At 39.5% G+C, this 14,280-nt stretch overlaps 1 protein-coding gene across 1 annotated transcript in view; it reads left to right on the top strand.

Moving 5' to 3' along the window:
• LOC135480284 (nuclear hormone receptor FTZ-F1 beta-like) overlaps nt 1–4,452 on the top strand; it is a 29,927-nt gene extending 25,475 nt beyond the window's left edge. Inside the window, exons 3-6 of the mRNA XM_064760083.1 lie at nt 587–766; nt 1,034–1,506; nt 2,168–2,420; nt 3,782–4,452. Coding sequence (XP_064616153.1) covers nt 587–766; nt 1,034–1,506; nt 2,168–2,420; nt 3,782–4,041 — 1,166 coding nt within the window. The 3' untranslated portion in view covers nt 4,042–4,452. The remainder of the gene's footprint in view (nt 1–586; nt 767–1,033; nt 1,507–2,167; nt 2,421–3,781) is intronic.
• The last annotated feature ends 9,828 nt before the right edge of the window (nt 4,453–14,280 follow it).

Here is a 14,280-nt window from a genome sequence, read left to right as displayed (position 1 = left end):
TAGTGGTTATAGACACTGTGGTCTCAAACCACTGTGCTGTGTATCATCCGACCCACCCACAACAGTGTCCGCTACACACTAAGTGTACTATCAGACGATACGAAGCTGCTGGCTTCCTCTCCGGCCATACATGGAACATCTTCCAGCAACCTGCAGACGGTTGTGGGTTTCCCCCGGGCTCTGTCCGGTTTCCTCTCACCATAATGCTGGCTGCCCGTCTTATAAGAAATATTCTTAAGTACGGCATACAACACCAATGAAATAAATAAATCAAACGAGGCTAAATAGTAGTTGTATGTTAAAATCGAGCTATTAGACCATTTCTCTTGGGCTCTGTCCAGTTTCCTCTCACCATAATGCTGGCTGCCCGTCCTATAAGAAATATTCTTAAGTACGGCATACAACACCAATCAAATAAATAAATCAAACGAGGCTAAATGCTAGTTGTATGATAAAATCTAGCTGTTAGACGATGCGTCAGTGTTGAGCTGTTTGTATGTTGATGAGAACCTTAAGCTGGGTTAGTATTTCATGCATGTGATATTATCATATTTAGACCATTCATATACGTGACTCTCTTTTCCAGGTTACCATTATGGAATCTTCTCATGTGAGAGCTGCAAAGGGTTTTTCAAACGCACAGTTCAGAACAAGAAGTCCTTCAGCTGTATGAGATCTGGGGACTGTGAAGTGAACATTTCAAATCGTAAAAAATGTCCTGCTTGTCGATTCCAGAAGTGCCTTGTGAACGGAATGAAGCTGGAAGGTCAGTTAGGAATTTTCTTATTACTATGTTTTCAGCGGGGATTTTTGGCGTTCGACTCAAATTTAGGCACCCATTACAGGGTATTGCCTGAATGTGACCCTTGAAAGTGTGATGTTTTGTTTTTCTTCTCTGCGTCAAGTCAGACCTAATTTGTTGATTTTGTTAATTATTGATCGATGGTTACTTCAGTATTTGTTTTCCAAATTCTCTTACTGCGAGCTTGTAAACACAGAATTTTGACGTCGGTTATCTGTGACATGCTTACAGCGATACGTTCCGACAGAACGCGAGGTGGGAGGAGCTACTACGACGGGTGTTCACCTCACGGCAAGTCCAAACCCACGTCAGGCACACACACCGGCAGCTCGGGACAAACGGCTACGCGCTACAATTACAGGGAGGAAGACGCAGGTAAGACGGGCATTCCAGGAGGGGCAGAGGGTGTGGACAGCAGGCTCGGGGGCACGTCCTCCAGCCAGCTTGTGGCCATTTTGAACCGTCCAAGCAAGGCCGATTCCACAGGGGAAAATCCCAACCTGATAAAACCATATGTGCCTCAAGTGTTGACGGACATCATGAACCTTGAGTCGTTCCTAAGCGATGAGGATTTGTCACAAGAAATGGGCCAGGAGAAGATCAGTGAGGATGACATGTACACGTCACTGATGCAGCTGACAGAGCTCCGCCTCTACAAGCTGGTGCGCTGGGCCAGGAACCTGCCACAGTTCAGTGCCATTGCTGTGAGTCACACAATATTTTGTCTCTACTCTGTGCAGTTATAGCTTGAAGACCTGTTACACAAGAGCATATATTTGACATGTATTTTATCAGTGAAATGAGAAATGATACCATCTGAGGACCAAGATAGGCATAGCGCATGGGGTTTTTGCTCCAATTTTCCGATTCCAGGCTACTTTGTTTAAACTGTGAGGAACGGAAAGCAACTGATTTCAAGAGAACATGTGGTTGCTAATGTAATTCATCAGTAATTAAAAGTAGGGTAGGGTATTTTCTTGATTGTTTCCATATTAAATCTAAATTTGATTAAATATAAAATGTTTTTAAAGCTACTGCACTTGTATGTCACAATATTTATAGTTACAAGTGCATTCCTATTGTCAATTTAAATAACATTTACACCTTAGAAAATAAAGTACATTCTAACCTAAACCTTGATCCAGTTGGCTTGGACAAAGAAAATCTAATTTTTGCTATAAAATCTAATTTTTGCTATAGACTAGCTACTACATGCAGACATTGAATGATTCACTCTTTTCATGTTGAAGAAGTTAAGTTTGTTTTGTTTTTTTAGGAATGTTTAAATATACATTTTACATTTAAAAAAGTGCTTGTGGAATCTGAAATTTCCAGTAAAGTGTACTTGAATTGTTCTTTTGTCAGACTGATGACCAGATCTTGTTACTCCAGCACTGCTGGTCAGATCTCCTCGTTTTGGGAGTCTGCTGGCCATCTATACAATCCTCTAATGAATTACGGCTGGCGTTCGGCAAATCCATAGACCGAGAGAAGGCCATTGCCATGGACATTGAGGACATCTTTGAGCGTATGATGTCTTTGACGGCGCAATTACGACGGCTTCATGTAGATAATTACGAGTTCGTAACGTTAAAGGTTCTCATCCTTATAAGTCCAGGTGAGCTAATTATTATTTATACTTGTTTAATTTGTTCAGGGTGCCTCCGTAGCTCAGTTGGTTAGCGCGCTAGTGCAGCGTATTGACCCAGGAGCGTCTCACCAATGCGGTCGCTGTGAGTTCAAGTCCAGCTCATGCTGGCTTCCTCTCCGGCCGTATGTATGTGGGAAGGTCTGGCAGCAACCTGTGGATGGTCGTGGGTTTCCCCCGGGCTCTGCCCGGTTTCCACCTACCATAATGCTGGCCGCCGTCGTATGAGTGAAATATTCTCGAGTACGGCGTAAAACACCAATCAAACAAATCAAACAAATTTATTCAGTGGCTGGAACACAGGAGTTGCAAGTTCAAGCCATGGACAAGGAAATTTTTACATTCTCTTACTGTTTGTAGTCTTGGTGACAGTAAACACGTATGTCCATTCTTGCAGGGTAATAACCGTTGAAAACTGTTCATCTTTAACCAGAACGGTGTGTACACACATTTGGGAAAGATTGCCATTTTAAAGTTTGTCTGCTTTCTTCCACTTATAAAACTGTCATTGTATTTATCAGTGAAACTTTCAATTTTGTGTATAAGTGAAGTTTATCATACATCGGTACTTGCTGATATAAATCCATTTACATAGATGATAACAGGGTCTGATGAAACTCGAACAATCCATGGGTATGGAAACCCTATCCTATTCAAAACAGGAGCACCGTCAAATTTCCAATGTTGTATGAAAGTTAAAAATAAAAAAGGGAAAGGGCTTTTGTTCAGTGATGGGCAGTTGTCAGAAATTTGGGTAAAACCGTTAAGGCTTTGTTGTCTGGTCAGTATTTCTCATTCTGATCTATGAATACCTGTATTGACCTCATAAGAATGCAGTATAATATTCCAAGTCTTTCTTACAAATTGTCTGTCAGCAGCCCAGGGCTCTGCTTGCTTTCTTGCCACCTTTATGCTGGCTGCCGTCGTGTAAGTTAAATATTCTAGAGTACGACATAAAACTCCATTCAGATCAATAAATAAATCTCAAAATTTCATTTTGAGCCGTGCAGTGAAGTTTTATTAACCGCTTAGTATTTATTAAGCGGCATTAATTACTTTTTCTGTTAATTCATCATGATGGTCGATCTCAAACTCTACTGATCGTTATATCGGCTGTATATTAATCATGATCAACCATTCTTTCTCTTGATTGATTCCCTAATCCACGGTCCTCTTGGATCAAGACTGCATCAGCGGACAGAAATGTACAGTTAGGACATACTATGCCGTATATTGTCATCGTTTACGGTATATTGTTTATTCATGACATGTTGTTTATTCATGACCTATTGTTTATTCATGACCTATTGTTTTATCATGATGTTTTGAAGATGTGAAGGGCCTGAAGGATCCAGACAAGATTCGGGATCAGCAAGACAAGATCTGCGATGCCCTTCACGTCTACACGGCTAGTCACTACCCAAAACACCCTAACAAGTTCGGAGAAATGCTCTTACGACTACCAGAAATTTCACGCTGTAGCCTCGTGGGTAAAGAGTATTTGTCGTCTAGACAGATCACAGGGGATCTCCCTTCATGCAGTTTACTCCTAGAACTTATCAGGGGTGAAAACGAGGTCAAGGACACCTGATGAGTGAGCAGTAGGTCAGTTGTGGATGACCTTGACATTGACCTCCACATGGGTCAAGGCAGTTGAAGCCATCAGCTTGAAGAGGCCTGGTTTTAAGTCAGCAGTGCTGGTTAGCTTGTTGTGTCAGGAATTCCATGATGGTGTGAAGCTGTGAATGCCAAATGGCAGCTGTCCGCGGCAGGAGTTCTTCAAAGCGAGCAGGGGAAAGCGATGACCTGTTGACAAGATACAGTGCAGAGAAAGAGCATGTAGCAGTTTGGTTAGTAACTTCAAGATGCTTTCAGCATTTTGGTGAACCAGCCAAATGGCACACATGTAACAGTGCCAGAAGACCGACATAAAACATTTTAAGCCCATGGATGGTTGCGTGGACATTTGCATAGCCATGACATTGACCTTGACACTTGAAGGTCATCTCACACCATCATTACCTACATGTCCATGTATATATGGTTACATGTATCAAGTGCACATTTTATTGTATCATATTACCAATGCAATATTTCTATGATTGTCAGATAATTTATTTTGTGGAGAGATTACAAATTGACTATTTTGTGAGGTGTAGAGTTGATCATGTTTTTTCAAATCCCCATGTTTTCAGCACAAAATCATTTTTTTCATGAATATGGAACACTTGGTCAGCACATTTATATGCACTTGTTTGTATATTCAAGATCTATTTTTTTTTCTTCAAGTTTTGCTGTTTGAAAAACAACTTTAAATTAGTACCTCTTGTTTCTCTCTAAATTTCCCACATGGGTGTCATGCTGAAATATTGATCAAATATTGATTATTGATGAAAATGGAATTTTGATCTGATGATTTAAACTTTAAGATATCGTAGACAACACGTACAGGAGCACATACATTTATGTAAATGTGCAAGTAGTATATTGTAATTTGATGCAGATATATAATATTTTACATGATCTTATCTTTCTTATTAAAATCAATATCTGGAAATTCCAACCCCATCAACAATCCAACACATTGACATAATTAACCCATCATGATTGGTTGAAATTAGAAGCGATGACATCATCACATACCAATCAGATGCCTTGCTGTTTTCTTAGAGGCAGAATTGAAGAATAAAACGAATGTTCTTATGTAATGCTGTGTAAAATATCAGGTTGATGTATGTGTAATATTTGCTGGATTTGATCTAGTCATGCAAGGTAATGGCTATGAAATCCTTAAGATTTGTCCTCTTAAAATGGTCCGTGGAAGTCACTTATGGGAGCCAGATTAATGAAAGGTAATCAGATTAACAGTGCTTAGCCAGTGATACTTACACGTACATACACAAAATCATAGATACGATAAATGACCAAACATTCGCACATTTTTCGCCTGTTCCTAAAAAAATTCATCTTTGAAAGGTGTTTTCATTTTCATTTGGACAGTAGAGTGTTTACTGCTTCAGTACCACAAGTAAAATTTCATGGTATTATTGCCTTTGAAAATGTACTAATTTTGTGTGAAATTTGATGTCATTTATGGTATAAATGCGTCTAGCTAGGACCTACATTTACCTTTATAGACAAGATGCTCTTATCATGATTATTAATGATTTTTACCTGGAATGGTATAAATGTAAAAAGGCCTTCAATATATTCAGAACCATACATAGAATTATTAACTTTGCTCGTTTTGGCCATGTTGAAATATATAATCCAAAGACTGTTAAGAAAATATTTCTTGGGCTTCCTGGAATTAACTTCCATCTACATTTACATGTGTACACCAATCATGTGGGCAACCAAAGAGAAAGGATAATCAAAACAGAACTGAACTTTACATTAGAGAGACGAACTCTGATTGTCTTAAGGCGCCTCACTGTTTAACCAGGACACATTTATGTATGTAGGTAGGTTGCATAATAAAATCATCAGCTGTGTGCACTAGGCATTTTGGAATAAGAAGTGGGATAGTAACAGTTGATGACAACAGTTGAGTAAGTTTACGCATGAAGAGCAAAGAGTACTCTTTCTCCAGTAAATCACTTTTCTGACTGAGTGCTGGGTTTTCTGCAACCTTGAAGAGAGCACACAACACTGCACCAGGTTCTTTATTATTACATTTTGTAATTAAAGAACATTCAAATAAATAATCATAGTTTCAAAGTCTTACTGTCACTTATAGTTGAATGCCTTGTGCAGATGATATGAAATAAAAGTTTACATGTTGGAATTAATTCAGTTATTTTTTTTTCAATTTTTTATTATTATTATTATTTCTTTTTTTTTTGCATTCTGACATTGCTTTTCTCTTAAGCTCTAACCAATATATTTTTATAATTTTGTTGTATGGAATGATTATGGTGATGTCTGTCGCCACCACTTTGTCAATTTTTTTTATATTTTGTCCAAAAACATCAAATAAGGACTACAAAAAAATTCTGGATATATAAACCTAAATAAATGAGATATACATGTATGGAATATTGCAGCTTTGTTACATCCAGCCCAAAAGTGGGTCAGCCGGTCGGGTGCCTTGCATGTATTTGTCATACTCCTCACAACGCATGTGCCGCTCCTTACGCTGGCTTTACATCACTGCCACCGCTGTACAAGCTTGACCTGTGGAGCTTGTGCGACAGGCGTACATGTAGATGTAGGATTTTCCTAGGCTAAGCGTCACAACTGGTGTTCCCGGTCAGAACTATTTAGTCAGCACTCTACAATAAAGCATTTTCAGGTGTCGATTAGAATTATGCTGTGCGTATGCAGATAAGGCGAATGCATGTGTGTAAAGGATTACTAGAAACAAAAGGTTTTGTGTTTTTGAACATCACCACCGTCACCCCAGTGGCCTCGGCCTAGTTCAAGATTTCTGTACAGTTTGCTAGCGGCGCATTCGCTGTAAGGAGTATGTAATCATATCCCTGTTCATATCCCGCAATGCACAGTCCACACAGTTGATGATATAGTTATGCAAAAGGGTTATTGCCTCAGACTTGTTTAACTACCATACTTTTTGAATTTACCTCGAATGTATTAGCCATTCACGAGAGTGCTATACGGTGGGGAAAATGTAAAACCCGTATAATGACCAAGGAAGGAACTCTTAATTATGTGTAAATAATTACAGAGGTTGATGCCGTTTCACTGAAAACACCCTTATCGTATTGTACACTTTTAAGTACTTTAAATAACATCGTGGACATTGTATTAAGATTAAATAGCAGAAGAATTACCATCGCCTCCACCTAAGGTTTGCCGGTTTTCGTCTATGGCAGATTTCCCTGCACACTGTAACAATACTGAATTGTTCTTTACGTATATGGCATTTAGATTACGTGGCTGGATAAATATCAGTGTGTGAATTGGGGTATGTAAAGTGCTACCATTTATGCATTTACATGAACAGTCAGAATGAAACCCTGACCGAGGTAAACTGACAAGAGGCCGTATTTCACCGGTTACGTGTGACCATTTGCCAGTTATCACACTGTCGTGGCGGCTCTGGTTTTACTGTCTATACTGTACATCTTTAACTATATGAAAATGATGGTCCTATAATGTAGGAATTCATACGTGTGCACGTGTTTGAAGGGCAGAAGGATTTAACCTTTATTCATACGTGTACGTGTTTGGAGGGTTTGAGGATTTAACCTTTTATCGTACGTGCACATATTTGGAGGGCAGGAGGATTTAACCTTTATTTATACATGTGCACATGTGTGCAGGGCAGGAGGATTCAACCTTTATTCATACGTGCACGTGTACATGGTGGCTGTAGACTCGCCAGACGAGGCAGTCATGGTGAGGTGCATTTTTGAAATGCCAAACCCCACGAAAAAGAAAAATGCGAAAATATCTTTAAAGTAATAGAACTGATTCGTGGACTCGAATCTGTCTGGTAATAAGTGTTAATTGTACTTTTGGAATTTGACTGTCAAGTTTTGAATGTAAATTTCGAATTGTACCCCAACTAGACTCAGGTGAAGGTCATCCAACACGACTGCACGCTGTTGGTGTGTTGTGACGATTGTAATTACGATTGTACTGCACTGAAATCCGTGATTCTTTCTGCCCCAATGAGACCACGCTTCCTAGTTTTATCATCAGTCATTGATTTAGAACCCGTGCCATCGGATATTTACAGGAAATTGGCACTTAAGAGTTAGATGTTCACGGGTGACAAGTTAAAACCAGACTGATGACAGAAATTCTTTTGCTCGTGTCAGCGTTAAACAGTGTAAAGACAACTGTAAGCAGACACCATGCACTGCTCGGTGGATAACAATTTTAGAGGCAATACCCTACAGTTTGGCCCACGTGGAAATAGTTGTTTCGAATGACACAGCTACCATGAAAGAATGCGTTTTAGTCAAGGTACGAGACCATCATACATCTCTTCTGCACAACTGAACTTGATCACGTTGAAACCATCGTGGCTGCATGGCGCCCACTCGAATCAAAGTTACATGTTTGTAACTACGGCTTGGCACTACTCCTTCTTTATCCATGAGCTAAGCTGAAAACGATCGCGCGTTAAACCGTAAGGTATTGGCTACTTTGCAGATTGACCTTTTATGGTTAAAAAGTTCGATGTAGATCTCTTCAGAGTTGTGAGATGAGGTATTACATTTGGATTAATGGGTGAGTTCTCATGCCTCATCATGTAACGTTTTTCATTTTGTATTGATAGATGCTACACTCAAATCGCCAATGTGTTAAATTTAACACAAAGTCTGTTATCTGAGTGATGCTAGAATGTATTCTGTTATAGCATCAGATTAATCTATTAAATATGACACATATATTCTGTTAATTCAACATAAATATTCTGTTAGACTAACAGAATATTATGTTGAATGTGACACCGTATTGCTGTATTTTAACAGAACACATTTTGCATCACTCAGACTCTCTGTTAACTTTAACAGATCAATTTCTTGTGTGTACCAACGGTCTAATAAGAATCCAATTAGAAGAAAAATTCTCTTTGGGAAGCGGTATTCTTGCATAACCTGAACTGAATTTATACCTCCCCTCCGTGAAGTTAAAGGGGGTTTGGGGGTGGGGGAGGGGGTACTAATACAGGAATCGCCCAGTCTGTCCGTCTGCCTGATTGTAGGCGAGTTTGTCCGTGCATCTCCTTCCAAACTACTGCGCCGATTTTGATGAAACTTACCTCACATCTTGTCTATCATTTTTAGTTCAGTGACAGTTTTTAGGACTTTGCATAATTAATAAACCTTTTCCATTTGAATTTGTCCATACAACTCTTCCTAAAGCACTGAACCTATTTCCATTAAACTTACCATACATCTTGTGCGTGCTTAATTACTATCGGGTAAATTATTTTCACAATTACTCCCGTTTAGGTACTTAGTGCAATAATGGATTTGGTTGGCGGGGGGGGGGGGGGAATGTTAGGGGATGGAGGGAGGATATTTTCGGACATCCGGATTCTAATGTATACCTAGGATTAGCGTGGTAGCGTTCTCGATCATGACATTGTTGCTGGGAGTATGTACATGTGTGTTTAGTGCCGTATGGTGTAACTTCTTGGAACTGGTGGTGAGGCAGTGATCCGCTCCATATTATCAAAACATAATGTTAAATTTAACAGAAAGTTTGTTGTGTGAGTAATGCTGGAATGTATACTGCTACTGCAGCAGATAATCGTTAAATATAGAACTCACATTCTATGAATTCAACATAAAGATTCTTTTAGACTAACAGGGTATTCTGTTGAATATGACACAGTATTATGTTATAATAACAGAATACATTCTAGCATCTCTCACACAACAGACTTCTTGTTAAAGCTAATAGGTTAATTTGTGCTGCAGGGATTTGCACTACAGTGTTATAAGTGAAGTTTTTGCACATTTTCACATGTCGGTATCATACACTATATATAAAAAAAAAAACCTTGCGGTTTTTTTTTTTCGTCTGGAAGCATTTTTCTACTTGTTAGCCAAGAGGCGTTTTCTTGCTTGTGTTAAACGGTTGAGACTGTAAGTACACTTGTACTACAATAAGATGTTAATGTTCAGCATAGGAGTTTGAACATTATTTTGATTTAAGTCCAAAACAGCCTCAAAACCGAACCTCCGGAGTAAGGTGATCGAAACTAATGTTATTATTTCGCTTTTAGAATCGAATATCATGTTTAATGCCACATTTGTTGTTACCCAGTCGTGGCCTTTTGAGCAGAAGAAAAGTTGAGAGTGGTAGTCGCCGCTCTTGAAATTTATATAAAAAAGACGGTTACCTGTTCTGCAGTCTTCACTATACTTCTACATGGACGAACCTTGGATGTGTAAGCCTGTCATCGTTTTTTTTTTTTTTTTTTTGTATGTATGATTTTTTACTTTTTTCCTCATTAACCGGAAGCAGAACCATTATGTGCTCGTATTTAACGGAGTAAACCACCAAACAATTCAAGGTCGTCAGTTCAATGCCTAAATATACATTAGGTTGCAGTGTTTCTGAAATGGGGGTTCGTGGATCATTGTTCAACATGCGGGCCGAGGTGGATAGCGTGCCAGCGCGGCACAATGACCCAGAATCCTCTCAGCAACGCATAAAGTATGAGTTCAAGTGCAGCTCATGCTGACTTCCTCTCCGGCCGTGTGTGGTAAGGTTTGTCAGCATCATGCGGATGGTCGTGGGTTTCTCCCGGGCTTTGCTTGGTTTCCCTCCACCATAATGCTGGCCGTCGACGTATAAGTGAAGTATTCGTCAGTACGTTTAAAACACCCATCCAAAAATAAATAAATCATCGTTACATAAGACATACCAAGCCTCTTCTTATGCCGTAAATTGCTCATTTAACGTCCGAATATCTCATTTATATGCATGAGTATACTTACATGACAGGACTACACTTCACAAGAAAGTTGTATTAAAATAGAGGAGGTAGAAAGCGTACAAGCGTAAGATCGTAGTTATGGAGTTATGATCCACGAAGCCTACCTTAGAATTTAAATATTTCCAATAAAACAATATCGAAGTACGTTACATTAAAGAGATACAGAATCGATTCTGATTGGCCGATGTGAAAGCAAGGCATGTCCAGGTTACACCACACCTAGCCCGAGCTGAAGTTATTGTATGGCAAATTTATTCAAGCATGACCATTAGCTGTAGGGTTTAACCCAAGAAACACTGTCTACACTGTCAGTCCATCAGCGTTGATTCTGTATCTGATGTATAGTCCACGTGATGACGCCCACCTCTTCCTTTTTACTTGTTAAAAGTTTGAATATGTAAGACATCCCTGTTGGCTTAGGGACCAAGCTTTGTTGCTATGATTTTGTTTAGCCTTTTTACCAGATAGAAGTTGTTGAGTTAAGTTTAGATGTTGTGATGATGTAGTGTTACATTGGTGGATGCAGTGGTAACAGATGTGGTAATCTGGTGGATGTGTTGATACAATGATACAGATGTGGTGAAGGAGCTGAGCATCAGCGGAGAATCTGACTGACGACATAAGACTATGTTGTCTCCATAGTTTTGATTACATTACACCCTGACTGAGCAACCTCAGAAATAAAAGAATTTTTAGGGGTGATCTTTTTCTTCTTGTTATTATTCGTAGTTTTGCCCAAGTTTGAATGCTGCTTAGCGTGACGCCTATTATTAAGTCAAAAACCTTGAAGCCTTGTAGCCTTCATATTACAAGCGTTTGACGGCGCTTATGTGGCCCTTTGCGGAGTCAATCATCCGTCAAAGGAGAAGAAAATGCAAAAAGATGACACGACAGGCTGAAAAAAGTACATTTTTTCTATCTGGTGGTGCCTGCTGCATATTTTTGCGATTTTTCCTCGCCATACACGTAAAGCCTGAAAACGGCAAAGCTGGCATAAATCGCCGAGTGCATCGCGTCCTCCATCTTTAACACCCTGTTATTTATGTTTAAGGGTGTATTGCCTCTCAGCCAATGAATTTCGTTAAAACTACCGGAGTGTTCGTGTAAACTCGGAACCTACGTCCAACATTCTAAAATGTCAAGCGGAAAACGAACTGTACTGTTCGCTACCTTCTGGGAAGAAGAGTGCTACCAGAAATGTACGAACTGCACTTCGGCAGGTTTCCGACGGAAATTCTCCTCCTAACACATAAGACTTCAGGACTAATTCTAAATCCGCTGTGGGCAAAATGGAGTTGCCCACAGCGGATTTTGAGCTCTGACTTTATTTACAATTTATCGACTTGAGGTACATACTGAAAATTTTTTTGTGGCATGCACCTGCGAGGAAATGCATACTCTTTTCAATGGTATTTGTTCAATATTTACATTTTCTTCTCCTTTAAGGAGCACTTGTAATCCAACATTAGGTGTACATGTCATATGTGAGTTCACACACAAGCTCATTAGTAATATACCAAAGCTCGGCTGTTTACCCGCGCTTTCACATATCCTCCACCCATAAAACTACTTTTGACATTCTTTCAAAAAAAAAGTTCTAAACGAAGATAATGGATTTAAGAGAAATGAAGTTATGCCAAATCAAATGATTTTTGTGTGTGTGTGCTTTTGCGCCATATTTTGGAAATGACGTCATCTAATAACTTATTGGGAACGCTAGACCAGCATAGCGCCAACCATTTCCCCCAATTAGAGTTTGACAGGTATCACTCTTGACGTCATTACCCTAAGCTATATACATCAGTAACATGTAGGTCTATTTACATACCAGACCTACCGATCTGACCTAAGAACACCGCTTTCTACGCGCCAAGAAGAAAGCTGAAAAAAGAGGGGGGTGGACACATTTAGTGCATACCTTAACCTTTAGAATTGGATTATACGCGGCGTTATAAACGACGCATCGTTTCGTTTACGGGGACACCACTCTGTTCACTAACATGGCCGAGATCCTTTAAGAGTGACCTCCCATCACAGATTTGACGACATTGTTATCGTTCGGGTTACTCACAGAAAGCGTAACAAACTATTTAATGCTTAATGGTAAGTTATACAACATACTCGGCTATAAGTATAAGTATGGCAGCTCCAGAAAGCCTCTTGAAGCAGATACCAAACGCAAATGGCGCTTACATATGCTTTTTTTTCAGAATGCGCCTCGGTAAATAAAGGGTAACAAAATTCTGGGTAGGCGCTGTTAGTATCCCCGAAAAGACTCCTTTTCTTATATTGGCCTAGCGTCGTTGAAGTACATGTATCTTCGCGGTGACACCAGACGTGAAACCCCACCCAGTCACATTATACTGACACCAGGTTAACCAGTCATGTTTCCTTGCTCTAGTACCATTTTTAAAATCATTGATACGACCCGATCTGGGTTTGATCGTGGGGTCTCCCGGCTAGTACGACGCTCCAACCATTAGACCACCGAAGCGGTTGCTAGGGAAGTAAATATTTATATATAGGCCTACATAGTTAGATCAGTCTTTTCTGCTTAAAATAGACAACAAGTAATTTAACCTTTGTTATTTTGGAAAATTATTGGAAACATACCTAAACGACCACAGCAGTTTTGTTGTGTCATGCTGTGTAATTCTATAAATCCACTTTTAATCTGGAATGCTTTCGAAGCGATAAGATACGCCATGTTAGAGGAACCGGATACACGATGTCGCGCCCCTCGTACCCCACGGGCAAAACAGGGTTGGAGTGACGTAAGCCGAAACTGCTGCATTCTCGGACTACAGACATTTTGCGGCGCTTGATTGCTTAAAATTGATAACATGGCGGCGCTTTCGTGTTTTTCAATGTGCACGATTTTGCTTACTTTAAACTGCGATATCTGTATTATGCAAGATCGTAAGAATTGACGCAGAATTCTATAACCAGCGTATTGATACGTGATCAACGGAATTAAACAGATTTCAGCTAATGTTATATTTATGTAACGACTGCACTGGAGAGGAACTCGAAAGGGAAGCTCGAAAAAAGTTGAGATCTGCTTTATAATTTTTACTACCGATTATGTACATGTGCACACACGAGGCTGTTATTTTGTAAAAGCTGATTATATGGACTATTGTAAAATAAAAGAAAAAGTTAGATTTAATTTAAGTTGCTTGTTTTTTGTTTGGGCAAAACCTCCGGTAGGCCTATAGTCTTAACAGTGTTTTGTAAAAGTGAAGTTTGGCAGTAAGCATAAAGGTGATTTTTTAGTTTTGGATATCTTTTTGTAGAGCGAAGTTATATGTGTATGTCGAGCTACAATATCCTTGATGTCGCACTCTACGGACACAATAACCGTATTTATTTACAGGATGTAACTGGTAGGACATAAATATACGG

This window comes from Liolophura sinensis, chromosome 13 (assembly GCF_032854445.1).
Source record: "Liolophura sinensis isolate JHLJ2023 chromosome 13, CUHK_Ljap_v2, whole genome shotgun sequence".
NCBI lineage: Eukaryota > Metazoa > Mollusca > Polyplacophora > Chitonida > Chitonidae > Liolophura > Liolophura sinensis.
Note: the sequence above shows the minus strand (reverse complement) of the source record. Positions and strands in the feature narration are given on the sequence as shown.